General features: G+C 45.4%; 1 protein-coding gene across 5 annotated transcripts in view; it reads right to left on the bottom strand.

Moving 5' to 3' along the window:
• The window catches only part of RCN1 (reticulocalbin 1), a 129,356-nt gene that overhangs the window by 19,350 nt on the left and 89,134 nt on the right, over nt 1–20,872 (bottom strand). For all 5 annotated transcript variants that reach the window (XM_063944461.1, XM_063944462.1, XM_063944463.1 and 2 more), the window contains exon 6: nt 764–963. In XM_063944461.1, the coding sequence (XP_063800531.1) occupies nt 764–963 (200 nt within the window). The remainder of the gene's footprint in view (nt 1–763; nt 964–20,872) is intronic.

Genomic DNA, 20,872 nt, shown 5'->3' with positions numbered 1-20,872 from the left:
TAGGTTAATTGGCTCCCAACAAAATGAACCCTAGTGTGAATGTGTGTGCATTGCATGTACATATGGTATGGAATATAGAATAACACTAAAAAGACGGTTATTGAGTTGGGCGCACTCACTTGTATACAAGATAACTATTATAAACCTTATAAGTGTGCAGATGCATTTCTTTTGTTTCTTTTGAGGGAATATAGAATGTAAGCTCCACTGGGGCAGGGACTGATGTGAATGCCAAATATTCTCTGTAAAACTTTGCGGAATATGTTTGCGCTATATAAATAACTGGTAATAAAAAAAAATACTAAACACTTCTAAGTTTTAACCCCTAGGGATCATTGGAAGAGCGCACACTTATCACACTTATGTAGAGATTGCCGGTCACCTTCATTACTTTTGCTAGCTGTATTTGCTGGTAATTAAATAACGCACCATGTAACTGCTGAAGTGAGCATATATGAATGCTGCGTTAATGACTGTGAGATTAGCAACCACCCTATATAGTTCTTGGTTTCACTACCATGATCCTCAGAGGAGTACGCCACTGCCAGTTTGAAAAGCCGTATTTTATATGGCACTAGAAAATAAGATACACCCAGACAAATACACACGCATGCGTGAAATTGCAGTCTGCAATAGATATAGCTACTGCAGGACATTCTCTAGCAGAGTCCATTACAAATAGAATATTCTTCCTAAACAGGAAGAGCAAGAACGGAACAAAGCAAGGCAGTGAAAAGTTCAGTCGACTAAAGAAGGCAAATACCTTGTTCAAGTCTGATTCATAGAGCAGATGTCTGGCTTCTGCCTGTGCGTGATCATAATCCTGAGGAAGAATCCAGTGGCGGATTTCATCTTTGTCCATTTTGCCATCCTTGTTAAGGTCACGGAAATCTGAAAACTGTTCCCTTTCCGTGGCTACCCAGTCAGGTTCTGGGACCCCCTCCTCATGGGAAAACATGTCCTCTGCAGAGAAAAAGGCCACATTTTCATTTAATGAATCATTTTCAAAAAGTTTGATTTCTTGGTTTTCTTTTAAAAACATCTGATTTCATTTTGAAACAATGAAGTTACATAAATAGGAGAAGGAGGTGGAAACTCCAATCATACAGCAATACTCAGAGATCGGCAGATAGAAAAACATACAGCTCACATACATTTAGCACTTAACATAAGAGTATATCTGGTACAGAATACAAAAGACAATCTCAATGTGGGGATGGGGATCTGTAGGAGTTGATAGAGGAGAAATTATATGTAAGTTCTACATTTGGGACTGAGATACAGACTCATTTTGCGAAGTCCTCTTTAAAAAAAAAAAAAAAAAAACCCAAAAACCAGAAATCATAGATATGGCGTGAGAGTTCAAAGAGGCTCTAGAATGTGATCCAGGGGCTATGTACAGTAGTCATTATGTCGACATAAGTCAACATGGCATTTACGTATAACTCCAGCTGTATTACCATATGAAAGCATATGCTTTCAAATACCGAACCTGAATCAGGTGCAATACTTGACAGAACATAGAAGATTCCAAAGAAGCCATCTAGGTCCATAGATACTTCTGCCTAGAAGGAATATTCTTAAGCTATCTGTTAGCATAATGTTTGGTACTTGTCAGAAGATGATTTTGCTGTTCTTGATACCGGGGCAGGTGGAAAATTCTGTAGCGTAAAGTTTAAGTATTTCCATCATTGCTTTATATCCTTCAAATTAAAATGTTACATTAATTTCCTTTGAATGAGGGAGATAATGGTTACAAAGCACGTAATATAAAGCGCTAAGGTCTGTACTCTGTATAAGAAAAAGATTGAATTATTTTTGGCCACTCCTCCTCTACTTGGGGTAGGGTATTCTATCGCTGCCAAAACCCTTTATCCATTGGAATCTAGGAATGTCGGTCCAGTGGAGTGGTAACTGTTCTACGCAACGTCTACGTTTGCCTATATGCTTTGAATCTAATTCCTTTTGATGCCTCTTCAGGGCCGAATTTAAAATTTTTGAAAAATATATAATTTAAATAATTTTTACACATGTATTTTATTGAAAAAAGATCATAAATTTCAAGTTGAGAAAAAAATGTTTTATATATTGACAATTTAGTTATAAATATATATTCAAACTTCAAAAAGTTTTGCAATGAAAAATAATCGTTAAGTAAACGTATACATATGTGCCAGTATCCCTTAAAGGCAATGTTAATGCTTGCACTTGCAGGACGTGGATGACGACACAAATGTAAGTGTACAGAAAGAGTTTTTAAAACCTCTCAAGCAACCAGTTAGTTCAAAGTTCTTAATTTCCAAGATCTTGCAATTGCTGCAGTGGGGTTTGAGAATCCGAATGCCTTAGAGACTTCAGCAACGGGAAGCAGTTAGCTTCCAGACAGACAGGATTCTGGCGGTCGATATGCTAATGCCGAGATCCCAAAGTAGGAGGCAATGCCGGCGTCGCGATACAGACGGTGCGCGAGATGCTGGCATCACATTAATGACAGCCGGCATCCCGATAGTCCGGACGGCGGGACGCGCTGGCGTCCTGCCACGGCTGGGGGGGGGGTAGGGGTTAGGTTTAGGCAGAAGAAGAGGGGTTAGGCACACAGAAGGGGAGTTTGGGGTTAGGCATCAAGTGGGGAGGGGTTAGGTTTAGGCAGCGAGGAAGGGAGGATTAGAATTAGTCACAAAGCGGGGAGGGTAAGGCACCACCGGGGAGGGTAAGGCACTCACAAACTCACAAGGAAGGGTGAGGGTAGGGTTCCTGGGCTTACTGGGGTGCTGTCGCGATTTTGATGGACGGGATGTCACTGTCGTTATTCTAACCGCCGGCATCCCGTCCATCGGCAAATCATACTGATCCCTTCAGCAACAACTATACTCCTTTACACTGCCCTCTGCTATATTGCCATTAAGGAACCATAGGGGAGACAGTTGAAGTGGTTAATTTAAGGTGGTGTGCCAGAGAACAAAGGTTACAGGGGGCTACCTGAAGCTGACAATACATAGAACTACTAGCAGTCACCTAGTCCATCTTCTCCTTATTTTATTTTACATTTTATGGTCCTTTTTCTCTTTATTTCATTTTACATTTTACCTGCACGTATAAGTATAAGTGAAGGTAAAATGTAAAATAAAATAAAATAAAATAAAGAGAAAAAGGACTATAAAAGGACTAAAAAAAATCAGTTGAGGAAGAGAAGTAGTGGAGAAGTTGTTTTTACAGTCCACCAACCCCTACATGTGCAAAATAAGCCACTCATCTGTATCCCCTTACTGGAGGAGGAAAAAATAAGATTTTACTCACCGATAAATCTATTTCTCGTAGTCCGTAGTGGATGCTGGGACTCCGTAAGGACCATGGGGAATAGCGGCTCCGCAGGAGACAGGGCACAAGAATAAAAGCTTTAGGATCAGGTGGTGTGCACTGGCTCCTCCCCCTATGACCCTCCTCCAAGCCTCAGTTAGGATACTGTGCCCGGACGAGCGTACATAATAAGGAAGGATATTGAATCCCGGGTAAGACTCATACCAGCCACACCAATCACACCGTACAACTCGTGATCTGAACCCAGTTAACAGTATGATAAACGAAAGGAGCCTCTGAAAAGATGGCTCACAACAATAATAACCCGAATTTTTGTAACAATAACTATATACAAGTATTGCAGACAATCCGCACTTGGGATGGGCGCCCAGCATCCACTACGGACTACGAGAAATAGATTTATCGGTGAGTAAAATCTTATTTTCTCTGACGTCCTAGTGGATGCTGGGACTCCGTAAGGACCATGGGGATTATACCAAAGCTCCCAAACGGGCGGGAGAGTGCGGATGACTCTGCAGCACCGAATGAGAGAACTCCAGGTCCTCCTCAGCCAGGGTATCAAATTTGTAGAATTTAGCAAACGTGTTTGCCCCTGACCAAGTAGCTGCTCGGCAAAGTTGTAAAGCCGAGACCCCTCGGGCAGCCGCCCAAGATGAGCCCACTTTCCTTGTGGAATGGGCTTTTACAGATTTTGGCTGTGGCAGGCCTGCCACAGAATGTGCAAGCTGAATTGTACTACAAATCCAACGAGCAATCGTCTGCTTAGAAGCAGGAGCACCCAGCTTGTTGGGTGCATACAGGATAAACAGCGAGTCAGATTTTCTGACTCCAGCCGTCCTGGAAACATATATTTTCAGGGCCCTGACAACGTCAAGCAACTTGGAGTCCTCCAAGTCCCTAGTAGCCGCAGGTACCACAATAGGTTGGTTCATGTGAAATGCAGAAACCACCTTAGGGAGAAATTGAGGACGAGTCCTCAATTCTGCCCTGTCAGAATGAAAAATTAAGTAAGGGCTTTTATATGATAAAGCCGCCAATTCTGACACACGCCTGGCTGAAGCCAGGGCTAACAGCATCGACACCTTCCATGTGAGATATTTTAAGTCCACAGTGGTGAGTGGTTCAAACCAATGTGACTTTAGGAAACTCAAAACAACATTGAGATCCCAAGGTGCCACTGGAGGCACAAAAGGAGGCTGTATATGCAGTACCCCTTTTACAAATGTCTGAACTTCAGGCACGGAAGCCAGTTCTTTCTGGAAGAAAATCGACAGGGCCGAAATTTGAACCTTAATGGACCCTAATTTTAGGCCCATAGACAGTCCTGTTTGCAGGAAATGGAGGAAACGACCCAGTTGAAATTCCTCTGTAGGGGCCTTCTTGGCCTCACACCACGCAACATATTTTCGCCAAATGCGGTGATAATGTTTTGCGGTTACATCCTTCCTGGCTTTGATCAGGGTAGGGATGACTTCATCTGGAATGCCTTTTTCCTTCAGGATCCGGCGTTCAACCGCCATGCCGTCAAACGCAGCCGCGGTAAGTCTTGGAACAGACAAGGCCCCTGCTGGAGCAGGTCCTTTCTTAGAGGTAGAGGCCACGGGTCTTCCGTGAGCATCTCTTGAAGTTCCGGGTACCAAGTCCTTCTTGGCCAATCCGGAACCACGAGTATAGTTCTTACTCCTCTCCTTCTTATGATTCTCAGTACTTTTGGTATGAGAGGCAGAGGAGGGAACACATACACTGACTGGTACACCCACGGTGTTACCAGAGCGTCCACCGCTATTGCCTGAGGGTCCCTTGACCTGGCGCAATACCTGTCTAGTTTTTTGTTTAGACGGGACGCCATCATGAACACTGCTGACAGTGCTATCACATGATTTTCCGCCCAGCGAAGAATCCTTGCAGCTTCTGCCATTGCCCTCCTGCTTCTCGTGCCGCCCTGTCTGTTTACGTGGGCGACTGACGTGATGTTGTCCGATTGGATCAATACCGCCTGACCCTGAAGCAGGGGTTTCGCTTGACTTAGGGCATTGTAAATGGCCCTTAGTTCCAGAATGTTTATATGAAGAGATGTTTCCATGCTTGACCACAAGCCCTGGAAATTTCTTCCCTGTGTGACTGCTCCCCAGCCTCTCAGGCTGGCATCCGTGGTCACCAGGATCCAATCCTGAATGCCAAATCTGCGGCCCTCTAGTAGATGAGCACTCTGCAGCCACCACAGAAGAGACACCCTTGTCCTTGGCGACAGGGTTATCCGCTGATGCATCTGAAGATGCGATCCGGACCATTTGTCCAGTAGATCCCACTGAAACGTTCTTGCATGGAATCTTCCGAATGTAATCGCTTCGTAAGAAGCCACCATTTTTCCCAGGACCCTCGTGCACTGACACCTGGCCTGGTTTTAGGAGGTTCCTGACTAGCTCGGATAACTCCCTGGCCTTCTCCTCCGGGAGAAACACCTTCTTCTGGACTGTGTCCAGAATCATTCCTAGGAACAGTAGACGTGTCGTTGGAATCAGCTGCGATTTTGGAATATTTAGGATCCACCCGTGCTGACGTAACACTACCTGAGATAGTGCTACTCCGACTTCTAACTGTTTCCTGGACCTTGCCCTTATCAGGAGATCGTCCAAGTAAGGGATAATTAAGATGCCTTTTCTTAGAAGAAGAATCATCATTTCGGCCATTACCTTGGTAAAGACCCGAGGTGCCGTGGACAACCCAAACGGCAGCGTCTGAAACTGATAATGACAGTTTTGTACTACAAACCTGAGGTACCCTTGGTGAGAAGGGTAGATTGGGACGTGGAGATAAGCATCTTTGATGTCCAGAGACACCATATAGTCCCCTTCTTCCAGGTTCGCTATCACTGCTCTGAGTGACTCCATCTTGAATTTGAACCTTTTTATGTAAGTGTTCAAGGATTTCAGATTTAAAATTGGTCTCACCGAGCCGTCCGGCTTCGGTACCACAAACAGCGTGGAATAATACCCCTTTCCTTGTTGTAGGAGGGGTACCTTGATTATCACCTGCTGGGAATACAGCTTGTGAATGGCTTCCAAAACTGCCTCCCTGTCGGAGGGAGACTTTGGTAGAGCAGACTTCAGGAACCGGCGAGGGGGAAACGCCTCGAATTCCAGTTTGTACCCCTGCGATACTACCTGTAGAATCCAGGGGTCCACTTGCGAGTGAGCCCACTGCGCGTTGAAATTCTTGAGACGGGCCCCCACCGTCTCTGAGTCTGCTTGTAAAGCCCCAGCGTCATGCTGAAGACTTGGCAGAAGCAGGGGAGGGCTTCTGCTCCTGGGAAGCGGCTGCATGGTGCAGTCTTTTTCCTCTTCCTCTGCCCCGGGGCAGAAATGAGTGGCCTTTTGCTCGCTTGTACTTATGGGAACGAAAGGACTGAGTTTGAAAAGACGGTGTCTTGTTCTGCTGATGTGAGGTGACCTGGGGTAAAAAGGTGGACTTTCCAGCCGTTGCCGTGGCCACCAGGTCCGATAGACCAGCCCCAAATAACTCCTCCCCTTTATACGGCAATACTTCCATATGTCGTTTGGAATCCGCATCCCCTGACCACTGTCGCGTCCATAATGCTCTTCTGGCAGAAATGGACATAGCACTTACTCTTGATGCCAGGGTGCAAATATCCCTCTGTGCATCACGCATATATAGTAATGCATCCTTCAAATGCTCTATAGTTAACAATATATTGTCCCTGTCCAGGGTATCAATATTTTCAGTCAGGGAATCCGACCACGCGACTCCAGCACTGCACATCCAGGCTGAAGCGATAGCTGGTCGCAGTATAACACCAGTATGTGTGTATATACTTTTTAGGATATTTTCCAGCCTTCTATCAGCTGGTTCTTTGAGGGTGGCCGTATCAGGAGACGGTAACGCTACTTGTTTAGATAAACGTGTGAGCGCTTTATCTACCCTAGGTGGTGTTTCCCAACGCGCCCTAACCTCTGGCGGGAAAGGGTATAGTGCCAATAATTTATTAGAAATTAGCAGTTTTTTGTCGGGGGAAACCCACGCTTTATCACACACCTCATTTAATTCATCTGACTCAGGGAAAAACTATTGGTAGTTTTTTCACACCCCACATAATACCCTTCTTTGTGGTACTTGTAGTGTCAGAAATGTTCAATGCCTCCTTCATTGCCGTGATCATGTAACGTGTAGTCCTACTGGACATTACGTTTGTCTCCTCACCGTCGACACTAGACTCAGTATCTGTGTCTGGGTCTGTGTCGACCCACTGAGGTAACGGGCGTTTTAGGGCCCCTGACGGTGTCTGAGACGCCTGGACAGGCACTAATTGATTTGCCGGCTGTCTCATGTCGTCAACAGTTTTTTGCAAAGTGCTGACATTGTCACGTAATTCTTTAAATACGATCATCCAGTCAGGTGTCGACTCCCTAGGGGGTGACATCACTAACCCAGGCAATTGCTCCGCCTCCACATCATTTTCCTCCTCATACATGTCGACACACACGTACCGACACACAGCACACACACCGGGAATGCTCTGATAGAGGACAGGACCCCACCAGCCCTTTGGAGAGACAGAGGGAGAGTTTGCCAGCACACACCAAGCGCTATATATATATATATATACAGGGATAACCTTATATAAGTGTTACTCCCTTTTATAGCTGCTGTTTTTATTATTAGCTGCCAATAGTGCCCCCCCCTTCTCTTTTTTACCCTGATTCTGTAGCAGGTCTGCAGGGGAGAGTCAGGGAGCCGTCCTTCCAGCGAAGCTGTGAGGGAAAATGGCGCTTGTGTGCTGAGGAGATAGGCTCCGCCCCTTCACGACGTCCTTATCTCCCGCTCTTCTGGAAAAATGGCAGGGGTTAAATACATCCATATAGCCCAGGAGCTATATGTGATGTATTTCTTTTTGCCAACCTAAGGTATATCTGTTATATTGCGTCTCAGGGCGCTCCCCCCCCAGCGCCCTGCACCCTCAGTGACCGGAGTGTGAAGTGTGCTGAGAGCAATGGCGCACAGCTGCAGTGCTGTGCGCTACCTTAGTTGAAGACAGGACCGTCTTCTGCCGCCGATTTCACCGGACCTCTTCGCTCTTCTGGCTCTGTAAGGGGGCCGGCGGCGCGGCTCCGGGACCCATCCAGGCTGAACCTGTGATCGTCCCTCTGGAGCTAATGTCCAGTAGCCTAAGAAGCCCAATCCACTCTGCACGCAGGTGAGTTCGCTTCTTCTCCCCTTAGTCCCACGATGCAGTGAGCCTGTTGCCAGCAGGACTCACTGAAAATAAAAAACCTAAAATAAACTTTTATTCTAAGCAGCTCAGGAGAGCCACCTAGCCTGCACCCTTCTCGTTCGGGCACAAAAATCTAACTGAGGCTTGGAGGAGGGTCATAGGGGGAGGAGCCAGTGCACACCACCTGATCCTAAAGCTTTTATTCTTGTGCCCTGTCTCCTGCGGAGCCGCTATTCCCCATGGTCCTTACGGAGTCCCAGCATCCACTAGGACGTCAGAGAAAAATATTTTTGCAAACGTTTCATGAAAGTTCCAGTTCGCCGTTTGATAAATATCCCACAGAATCCAATTCTCAAGAAACCTGTACGTGTTGAATATGGTGTATAAACTACATTTATAGTGCCCAAAAATAGGACTGACCCGGGAAAACTGAAGACACCATGGAGAGATGTAGAAGCTCTGTGAAGCGAGTGATGGAAAGAGACTGTTGGAGAGCACAGAGGGAGTGCAGAAAGATCGCCTTGAGTATGTAATGTGTCTTATGGTATTCATATACTCAATGATTGATGGCAAGTTCGGTAGATTTAAAAGTGTAGGTGCCTGATAAAAATTTTTAAAAAATAGGATTTTAATTACCTACCGGTAATATCCTTTTCTCGTAGTCCGTAGGGGATACTGGGAATCCATTTAGTACCATGGGGTATAGACAGGTCCACTAGAAGCCTTGGGCATTTTAAGAATTTGATAGTGTGCGCTGGCTCCTTCCTCTATGCCTCTCCTACCAGACTCAGTCTAGGTAACTGTGCCCGAGGAGACGGACATACTTTGACAGAAGGATAGAAAAGGAAAGTGGTGAGATTACGAACCAGCACACACAGAACAAGAGGAAAGCCATGCTAACCAAACTTGAACAGGAACAGCAACAGCTGAACAAACCAGAATACTTAACCAAGTAACAGTGCAGGAAGAACGAAGCACCGGGTGGGCACCCCTAGTATCCCCTACAGACTACGAGAAAAGGATTTACCGGTAGGTACAGTGGGGCAGAAAAGTATTTGGACAGCCATCGATTGTGCAAGCTGACCCACTTACAAAGATGAGAGAGGTCTGTAATTTCCATCATATGTACACTTCTGTGAGAGACAGAATCTGAAAAAAAAAAACCTAGGAACTCACATTGTATGAGTTTTAAACAATTTATTTGTATATTCTTGCGGAAAATAAATATTTGGACAACTCAATACTTTGTATTATAACCTCGGTTGGCAATTACAGAGGTCAAACGTTTCCTGTAGTTAATAAAAAGCCAAAAAACACCTGGCGCTGTGATTAACTACAGAAGAATGCAGCGATCCCAAAGGGTCTTTGGTTTTAACCCTTAATATAGAGCTCCAAAAAAACAAAACAAAACTGGGACTGCGCAATTCACTCTGATATGGATATTTATTATCACATAAAATTAATCTCTAAAAATACATACAAACACAAATACTAGATGCCGGCCAGCATCACATAAAAATTTTTTATAATATAAAAAAACAATTATTATATTACTAATGGGTCTAATAATAGAGGATATATTTCTTGATTCCAGTATATATGCCTAATACACTTTGTATCCTGAATTTATACGCTTTAAATGAACCATTAATATCTTTCTCTTGCAATATTTGTTATATCACTTCCAATAGATTTAAACCAAAATAGCTTGTCCAGCGCTTTTTTGGTTGGTGACATGCAACTATGCAGAGTATTTCTCCTTTTAGGTAATGATATTTTATCTCAGCATATATTCATATAATAGCTCAGTCCAGATCAGAAAGTCTCTCTCCTCAATTAAAAGACATCCACACTCAATTGTGCACTTGAGAACCGCATTATCCGCATTTCGGGCTTCTGCCGTTTAGCTAGGCAGATCATACATGATTAAAAGCCTCTTATAAAGCAATTATAGCATTCCACTTGTTCAGGGTATAATACTATGCCTGTGCAGTGTTCTTGGATAAACCCCTCCCGGCTGGTTAGTGCCTTATCTGGAGTGTCCGGGTTCTCTCTGCGGCGTGTTTCTCCTTCCAACCTCAGTGGGGTTTGCTTGTGCCTGCGGCCGGCCGGCCCGTCGATGTCTCCGCTACTAACTCCTGTAATGACAGACGCGTTTCCCCGCCTTCTATTGCATTGGCGGCTTCCTCTTTATTTGGTTACGTGTGACGTGGAGTCACTGTATTCAAATATTCCACATGAAAAGGGGATTTTGGCAGTGGAAAGTTATCTGAGACAGGGAAATACCTCGGACCCTCTACGTGTCTTCTTATTAGATGCTATCAAGTTTATTTTGAGAGACAATTATTTTATGTTTGATGCACATTATTATTTACAGACACGGGGTGCGGCCATGGGGGCCAGATTCGCTCCGAGTTTCGCCAACCTATATATGGGTACCTTTGAGGAGGAACATGTGTGGGGAGGCGAACTCGGGGCGGATCTGGTATACTATGGTCAGTATATAGATGATTTATTTATAATTTGGGGGGGACTTTAGAAGCACTTCAGAAGTTCACTAATGGTTTAAATAATAACAACTTTGGTTTAAAATTCACATCAAGTTATAGCACTAATAAGTTATGTTTCCTAGATATAGAGCTATCAGTAGAGGATGAAGGGTTAATAACAACAACATATATTAAACCAGTAGATAATAGTCGATATCTGGATTACAAGAGTGCACATAAACGTAGTTGGAAAGATAATATCCCTAGGGGCCAGTTTGGTCAGGCTACGTCGTAATTGTAGTTCGCTTCCTATGTTTCATACACAGGCAAGGACACTGTTGGGAGTCCTTTCAGGAACAGGGATATCCACAGGGCATTCTGGAGAAAGCTTACCGTGAGGTGGAGGTTATGGATAGGGAAACTTTATTAAGACCCAAGTATATTAATAATAAAAATAAAAATGAGATGGTAAGTGAGGGGAAGAGAAGTGAAGTTTTTGTCACAAAGTATAACTGTTGTGCGTATAAGATTAGTCAGATAATTAAGAAGAATACATCTCTGTTACTTTTAGATGAAGTGTTAAAAACATGTATAGACCCTAGAGGTCACACTGTCTTCAGGAAAGCAGACAATCTAAGGAAGAAATTGGTGCCAAGTCATTTTCAGAAAGAAAAAGGGGGTAAAGGGGTTATACCTAGTACATGGCTGCCCGTGAGACCGATAGGATTTCATAAATGTGGGAAAATGGATCGTCTTTCATGTGGTAATATTCCAAGAAAGAGTATGACTTTTCGGTCATTTATCACTGGTGAGGTGTTTCCTATTAAAGAATTTATAAATTGCATGTCTACCTACATCATTTATCTCATTACATGTAAGTGTGGGAAACAGTATGTGGGACGAACCACGAGAACTCTACATATTCGCTATATGGAGCATCGGAGGAACATAATTAAAGGGGCGAAACACCCATTTTCTGATCATGTAATTCATTGTCAAAAAGCGAATGTGAATAACATTATAATGGTTGGAATAGAGCTAATAAACTCCACCAACCGAGGGGGGGATAGATTCAGTAGGCTTCGAAGACGAGAGGCCTACTGGATCTATAGATTAGATACATTGGTACCATCGGGTCTTAATGACATGGTGGAACTAAATGGGGTATAGATGGGTCTTTATGTTATAGAAAGTGGTGTGGAGGGTTCTCGTGGTTTTCTTTCTTTCTCTCTCTATATATAATGTAGAACATCTGTTCCATAGTAAGAGGTGGTAGGGAGTATTTGTATCCAAAAAACAGTGGGATATACTTGTATATTTAATGTGTTAAAATAAGTGAAGTAAGATAGAAATTTACACATAGGATTGACTACCTAAACGGGCAAAAATAAGAATTTACTCACCGGTAATTCTGTTTCTCGTAGTCCGTAGTGGATGCTGGGAACTCCGTAAGGACCATGGGGAATAGCGGGCTCCGAAGGAGGCTGGGCACTCTAGAAAGATCTTAGACTACCTGGTGTGCACTGGCTCCTCCCACTATGACCCTCCTCCAAGCCTCAGTTAGGTACTGTGCCCGGACGAGCGTACACAATAAGGAAGGATTTTGAATCCCGGGTAAGACTCATACCAGCCACACCAATCACACCGAACAACTCGTGATATGAAACACAGTTAACAGTATGAAACGATAGAGCCTCTCAACAGATGGCTCAACAATAACCCGATTTAGTTAACAATAACTATGTACAAGTATTGCAGATAGACCGCACTTGGGATGGGCGCCCAGCATCCACTACGGACTACGAGAAACAGAATTACCGGTGAGTAAATTCTTATTTTCTCTAACGTCCTAGTGGATGCTGGGAACTCCGTAAGGACCATGGGGATTATACCAAAGCTCCCAAACGGGCGGGAGAGTGCGGATGACTCTGCAGCACCGAATGAGAGAACTCCAGGTCCTCCTCAGCCAGGGTATCAAATTTATAGAATTTTGCAAACGTGTTTGCCCCTGACCAAGTAGCTGCTCGGCAAAGTTGTAAAGCCGAGACCCCTCGGGCAGCCGCCCAAGATGAGCCCACCTTCCTTGTGGAATGGGCATTGACAGATTTAGGCTGTGGCAGGCCTGCCACAGTATGTGCAAGCTGAATTGTACTACAAATCCAACGAGCAATAGTCTGCTTAGAAGCAGGAGCACCCAGCTTGTTGGGTGCATATAGGATAAACAGCGAGTCAGATTTTCTGACTCCAGCCGTCCTGGAAACATATTTTCAGGGCCCTGACAACGTCTAGCAACTTGGAGTCCTCCAAATCCTTAGTAGCCGCAGGCACCACAATAGGCTGGTTCAGGTGAAACGCTGACACCACCTTAGGGAGAAACTGGGGACGAGTCCTCAATTCTGCCCTATCCATATGAAAAATCAGATAAGGGCTTTTACATGATAAAGCCGCCAATTCTGACACTCGCCTGGCTGATGCCAGGGCCAATAACATGACCACTTTCCACGTGAGATATTTCAGATCCACGGTTTTTAGTGGCTCAAACCAATGTGATTTCAAGAAATTCAACATCACGTTGAGATCCCACGGTGCCACAGGAGGCACAAATGGGGGCTGAATATGCAGCACTCCTTTCACAAATGTCTGAACTTCAGGTACTGAAGCTAGTTCCTTTTGAAAGAAAATCGACAGAGCCGAGATCTGTACTTTAATGGAGCCTAGTTTTAGGCCCATATTCACTCCTGCTTGCAGGAAATGCAGAAATCGACCCAGTTGAAATTCCTCTGTTGGGGCCTTTTTGGCCTCGCACCATGCAACATATTTCCGCCATATGCGGTGATAATGTTTTGCCGTAACATCTTTCCTGGCTTTAATAAGCGTAGGAATGACTTCCTCCGGAATGCCCTTTTCCTTCAGGATCCGGCGTTCAACCGCCATGCCGTCAAACGCAGCCGCGGTAAGTCTTGGAACAGACAGGGGCCCTGCTGTAGCAGGTCCTGTCTGAGCGGCAGGGACCAAGGGTCCTCTGAGATCATCTCTTGAAGTTCCGGGTACCACGCTCTTCTTGGCCAATCCGGAACCACGAGAATTGTGTTTACTCCTCGCTTTCTTATTATTCTCAGTACCTTTGGTATGAGAGGTAGAGGAGGGAACACATACACTGACCGGTACACCCACGGTGTCACTAGGGCGTCCACCGCTATCGCCTGAGGGTCTCTTGACCTGGCGCAATACTTCTCTAGTTTTTTGTTTATGCGGGACGCCATCATGTCCACCTGTGGACGACCCCATTGATTTACAATCATTTGGAAGACTTCTGGATGAAGTCCCCACTCTCCCGGGTGGAGGTCGTGCCTGCTGAGAAAGTCTGCTTCCCAGTTGTCCACTCCCGGGATGAACACTGCTGACAGTGCTAGTACATGATTCTCCGCCCATCGGAGAATTTTTGTGGCTTCTGCCATCGCCGTCCTGCTTCTTGTGCCGCCCTGTCGATTCACATGGGCGACTGCCGTGATGTTGTCTGACTGGATCAGCACCGGCTGGTGTAGGAGCAGGGATTTTGCTTGACTTAGGGCATTGTAAATGGCCCTTAGTTCCAGAATATTTATGTGAAGGGCAGTCTCCTGACTTGACCATAGTCCCTGGAAATTTCTTCCCTTTGTGACTGCCCCCCAGCCTCGTAGGCTGGCATCCGTGGTCACCAGGACCCAGTCCTGTATGCCGAATCTGCGGCCCTCCAGAAGATGAGCACTGTTCAGCCACCACAGAAGAGACACCCTGGTTCGTGGAGACAGGGTTATTAAACGATGCATCTGAAGATGCGATCCGGACCACTTGTCCAACAGGTTCCACTGAAAGATTCTGGCATGGAACCTGCCGAATGGAATTGCTTCGTAAGAAGCTACCATCTTTCCCAGGACCCGCGTGCAGTGATGCACCGATACCTGTTTTGGTTTTAGGAGGTCTCTGACTAGAGAAGACAACTCCCTGGCTTTCTCCTCCGGGAGAAACACTTTTTTCTGGGCCGTGTCCAGAATCATTCCCAGGAACATTAGACGTGTCGTGGGGACCAGCTGTGACTTTGGGATATTCAGAATCCAACCGTGCTGGCTCAGCACTTCCTGAGATAGTGCTACTCCCACTAACAACTGTTATTTGGATCGTGCCTTTATTAGGAGATCGTCCAAGTATGGGATAATTAAAACTCCCTTTTTTCGAAGGAGTATCATCATTTCCGCCATAACCTTGGTAAATACCCTCGGTGCCGTGGAGAGTCCAAACGGCAGCGTCTGGAATTGGTAATGGCAATCCTGTACCACAAATCTGAGGTACTCCTGGTGAGAATTGTAAATGGGGACATGCAGGTAAGCATCCTTGATGTCCAGGGATACCATGTAATCCCCCTCATCCAGGCTTGCAATAACCGCCCTGAGCGATTCCATCTTGAACTTGAATTTTTTTATGTATGTGTTCAAGGACTTCAAATTTAGAATGGGTCTCACCGAACCGTCCGGTTTCGGTACCACAAATAGTGTGGAATAGTAACCCCGGCCTTGTTGAAGTAGGGGTACCTTGATTATCACCTGCTGGGAATACAGCTTGTGAATTGCCGCTAGCACTGCCTCCCTGTCTGAGGGAGCAATCGGCAAGGCGGATTTTAGGAAACGGCGGGGTGGAATCGCCTCGAATTCCAGCCTGTATCCCTGAGATACTATTTGAAGGATCCAGGGATCCACCTGTGAGCGAACCCACTGATCGCTGAAATTCCTGAGGCGGGCCCCCACCGTACCTGGCTCCGCTTGTGAAGCCCCACCGTCATGCGGCGGACTTGGAAGAGGAAGCGGGGGAGGACTTTTGTTCCTGGGAACCTGCTGTTTGCTGCAGCCTTTTTCCCCTGCCTCTGCCTCTTGACAGAAAAGACCCTCCTTTTCCCCGCTTGTTTTTCTGGGATCGAAAGGACTGAACCTGATAAAATGGCGCCTTCTTAGGCTGTGAGGGGACATGGGGTAAAAATGCTGACTTCCCAGACGTTGCTGTGGAAACTAGGTCGGAGAGACCATCCCCAAATAATTCCTCCTCTTTATAAGGCAAAACTTCCATGTGCCTTTTGGAATCTGCATCTCCAGTCCACTGGCGAGTCCATAAGCATCTCCTAGCAGAGATAGATAGTGCACTTACTTTAGATGCCAGCCGGCAGATTTCCCTCTGTGCATCTCTCATGTATAAGACTGAGTCTTTTATATGGTCAATTGTTAACAGGATCGTGTCTCTGTCTAGTGTGTCAATATTTTCTGACAGGTTATCTGACCATGCAGCGGCAGCACTGCACATCCAAGCTGACGCAATTGCTGGTCTGAGTATAATGCCTGAGTGTGTATATACAGACTTCAGGATCGCCTCCTGCCTTCTATCAGCAGGTTCCTTAAGGGCGGCCGTATCCTGGGACGGTAGTGCCACCTTTTTTGACAAACGTGTGAGCGCTTTATCCACCCTCGGGGGTGTTTCCCAACGTAACCTATCCTCTGGCGGGAAAGGGAACGCCATTAGTAATTTCTTAGGAATCACCAATTTCTTATCAGGGGAAGCCCACGCTTCTTCACACACTTCATTTAATTCATCTGACGGGGGAAAAACTACAGGTAGTTTTTTCTCCCCAAACATAATACCCTTTTTTGTGGTACCTGGATATAAATCAGAAATATTTAACACCTCTTTCATTGCCTCAATCATGCAGCGAATGGCCTTAACGGGCATTAAATTTGACTCATCGTCGTCGACACTGGCGTCAGTATCCGTGTCGACATCTACTTGTGCCACCTGAGATAACGGGCGTTTTAGAGCCCCTGATGACTTTTGAGACCCTTGGACAGGCACGAGCTGAAGACTCGGCTGTCCCACAGTCGGCATGTCGTCAAATTTTTTATGTAAGGAGTCTATACGTGCACTCATTTCTTGCCATAATACCATCCACTCAGGTGTCTGCCCCGCAGGGGGTGACATCTCTGCTAAAGGCATCTGCTCCCCCTCCACATCATTATCCTCCTCAAACATGTCGACACAGCCGTACCGACACACTCCACACACACAGGGAATGCTCAAATAGAGGACAGGACCCACAAAAGCCCTTTGGGGGGACAGAGTAAGAGTATGCCAGCACACACCAGAGCGCTATATATATACAGGGACTAACTGAGTTATGTCCCTAATAGCTGCTTATACTGTATACAGTGCCAATTTAGTGCCCCCCCTCTCTTTTCCCTCTTACTGTACTGTAGAAATGCAGGGAAGAGCCAGGGAGCTTCCTTCCAGCCGAGCTGTGAGGGAAAAATGGCGCCAGTGTGCTGAGGAGATAGGCTCCGCCCCTTTTTCGCGGCCTATTCTCCCGCTTTTTTGGGGGGGGATTCTGGCAGGGGTATTTACCTCATATATAGCCCCAGGGGCTATATATTGAGGTATTTTAGCCAGCCAAGGTGTTTTTATTGCTGCCTCAGGGCGCCCCCCCCCCCAACGCCCTGCACCCTCAGTGACCGGAGTGTGAAGTGTGTATGAGGAGCAATGGCGCACAGCTGCAGTGCTGTGCGCTACCTTGGTGAAGACAGGATGTCTTCATGCCGCCGATTTTCCGGACCATCTTCCTGCTTCTGGCTCTGTAAGGGGGACGGCGGCGCGGCTCCGGGACCGAACATCAAGGCTGGGCCTGCGGTCGATCCCTCTGGAGCTAATGGTGTCCAGTAGCCTAAGAAGCCCAATCCGGCTGCAAGCAGGCGAGTTCGCTTCTTCTCCCCTTAGTCCCTCGCTGCAGTGAGCCTGTTGCCAGCAGGTCTCACTGAAAAAAACAAATTCTAAGACTATAACTTTCTAAGAGCTCAGGAGAGCCCCTAGTGTGCATCCAACCTCGGCCGGGCACGAAATCTAACTGAGGCTTGGAGGAGGGTCATAGTGGGAGGAGCCAGTGCACACCAGGTAGTCTAAGATCTTTCTAGAGTGCCCAGCCTCCTTCGGAGCCCGCTATTCCCCATGGTCCTTACGGAGTTCCCAGCATCCACTAGGACGTTAGAGAAATGCCTATTATTGTATAAGCAGAGAAATATACAATCGCATATATATACAGACAATACCAAAGTAGTGTAGTTGTTGAATATAATGTTACTATGCACTACCAATGGGTGGTGAAAATGGAAAATCCAAAATAAATTAATTCTTGAGCGATACCAATGATGAATTTAAGATATGAAAAGTTATTGTTTAGTAATAAACTATCGACAATCGATTATTTATATTTAATTATTTTTATGTTTGAATTAATTGTATGCTCCAAAAATAGTAATAATATAAATGGGATCATAGGTATGACCTTATATTATATTATATAACACATATATGAACCATTATTAAGATTTGGAATATAAAGAAATTAAGATACGCACTGGAAGTCAAAATGATAACGAGGCGTGATCCGCAGCGATAACACGCACGCGCGATTGGCGCGGGTGAGTATTTAAACCAGATGAATGAAGGAGTGAGTATCTGACACTGAGGAAGCCGCCGATGCAATAGAAGGCGGGGAAACGCGTCTGTCATTACAGGAATTAGTAGCGGAGACATCGACGGGCCGGCCGGCCGCAGGCACAAGCAAACCCCACTGAGGTTGGGACGAGAAACACGCCGCAGAGAGAACCCGGAGGCTCCAGATAAGGCTCTAACCAGCCGGGAGGGGTTTATCCAAGAACACTGCACAGGCATAGTATTATACCCTGAACAAGTGGAATGCTATAATTGCTTTATAAGAGGCTTTTAATCATGTATGATCTGCCTAGCTAAACGGCAGAAGCCCAAAATGCGGATAATGCGGTTCTAAGTGCACAATTGAGTGTGGATGTCTTTTAATTGAGGAGAGAGACTTTCTGATCTGGACTGAGCTATTATATGAATATATGCTGAGATAAAATATCATTACCTAAAAGGAGAAATACTCTGCATAGTTGCATGTCACCAACCAAAAAAGCGCTGGACAATCTATTTTGGTTTAAATCTATTGGAAGTGATATAACAAATATTGCAAGAGAAAGATATTAATGGTTCATTTAAAGTGTATAAATTCAGGATACAAAGTGTATTAGGCATATATACTGGAATCAAGAAATATATCCTCTATTATTAGACCCATTAGTAATATAATAATTTTTTTTTATATTATAAAAAAATTTTATGTGATGCTGGCCGGCATCTAGTATTATATGTGTTTGTATGTATTTTTAGAGATTCATTTTATGTGATAATAAATATCCATATCAGAGTGAATTGCGCAGTCCCAGTTTTGTTTTGTTTCCTGTAGTTCTTGACCAGGTTTGCACACACTGTAGCAGGTATTTTGGCTCACTCTTCCATGCAGATCTTCTCTGGATCTGTCATGTTTTGGGGCTTGCCGACCATCGTGAGCATAGTGAGCCGTCGGGATGGTGGAGGAGGTCATGTGACTGTCGGTCAGCTGACCGCCGGTCACATGAATACCACCCAAACTTTAGACGGGCCTGGACATGTGCTGGCTTAAGCAGGGAGACCTTTTGGGCGCTGCAGGATTTCAATCCATGACGACGTAGTGTGTTACTAATGGTAACCTTTGTGACTGTGGTCCCAGCTCTCTTGAGGTCATTGACAAGGTCCCCCCCGTGTAGTTCTGGGCTGATTCCTTACCGTTCTCAAGATAATTGATACCCCACGAGGTGAGATCTTGCATGGAGCCCCAGGTCGATGGAGATTGTCAGTGATCTCGTATTTATTCCATTTCTTAATAATTGCGCCAACAGTTGATCTCTTCTCACCAAACTGCTTGCCTATTGTCGAGTAGCTCATCCCAGCCTTGTGCAGCTCTACAATTTTGTCCCTGGTGTCCTTAGACAGCTCTCTGGACTTGGCCATGGTGGAGAGGTAGCAGTCTGACTGTTTGAGGGTGTGGACAGGTGTCTTTATACAGATAACCAGTTCAAACAGGTGCCATTAATACAGGTAACGAGTGGAGGATAGAACAGCTTCTTAAAGAAGTAACAGGTCTGTGAGAGCCAGAAATCGTGCTGCTTGGTAGGTGTCCAAATATTTATTTTCCACAAGAATATACAAGTAAATTGTTTAAAAATCATACAATGTGATTTCCTGGTTTTTTTTCCTCCAGATTCTGTCTCTCACAGTTGAAGTGTAGCTATGATGGAAATTACAGACCTCTCATCTTTTTAAGTGGGTTAACTTGCACAATCGGTGGCTGTCCAAACTTTTTTGACCCTCTGTAATTAAAATCCTATTTTCTCTTACGTCCTAGGGGATACTGGGAATACATTTAGTACCATGGGGATATACCAAAGCTCCCAAACTGGGTGGGAGAGTGCTGAGGTTATTGCAGAACTGATTGGCCTCTGAGGATCTTTAGTTTGGTCAAAGTATCGAACTTATAAAACTTGGCAAACGTGTTCAAACCTGACCAAGTAGCTGCTCGGCAGAGCTGTAAAGCCGGGAAACCCCAGGCAGCCGCCCAAGAAGAACCCACTGACCTAGTAGAGTGGGCCTCAACAGATTTTGGAACCGGCAAGCCTGCCGTGGAATAAGCATGCTGGATAGTAAGCCTGAACCAGCGTGCAATTGACTGCTTTGAAGCAGGACACCCAATTTTATTGGGATCATAGAGAAGGAACAGCGAGTCAGATTTCCTGTGACAAGCTGTTCTCTGTCTTTACATACACCTTCAAAGCCCTTACAACATCCAAAGACTTTAAAAGTAGCAGAGGTGTCCGTAACAACCGGAACCACACTAGGTTGGTTGATGTGAAACGCAGACACCACCTTAGGA

The sequence above is a fragment of the Pseudophryne corroboree genome, chromosome 11 (assembly GCF_028390025.1).
Source record: "Pseudophryne corroboree isolate aPseCor3 chromosome 11, aPseCor3.hap2, whole genome shotgun sequence".
Taxonomy (NCBI): Eukaryota; Metazoa; Chordata; class Amphibia; order Anura; family Myobatrachidae; genus Pseudophryne; species Pseudophryne corroboree.
This window is presented reverse-complemented; position numbering and strand designations above follow the sequence as displayed.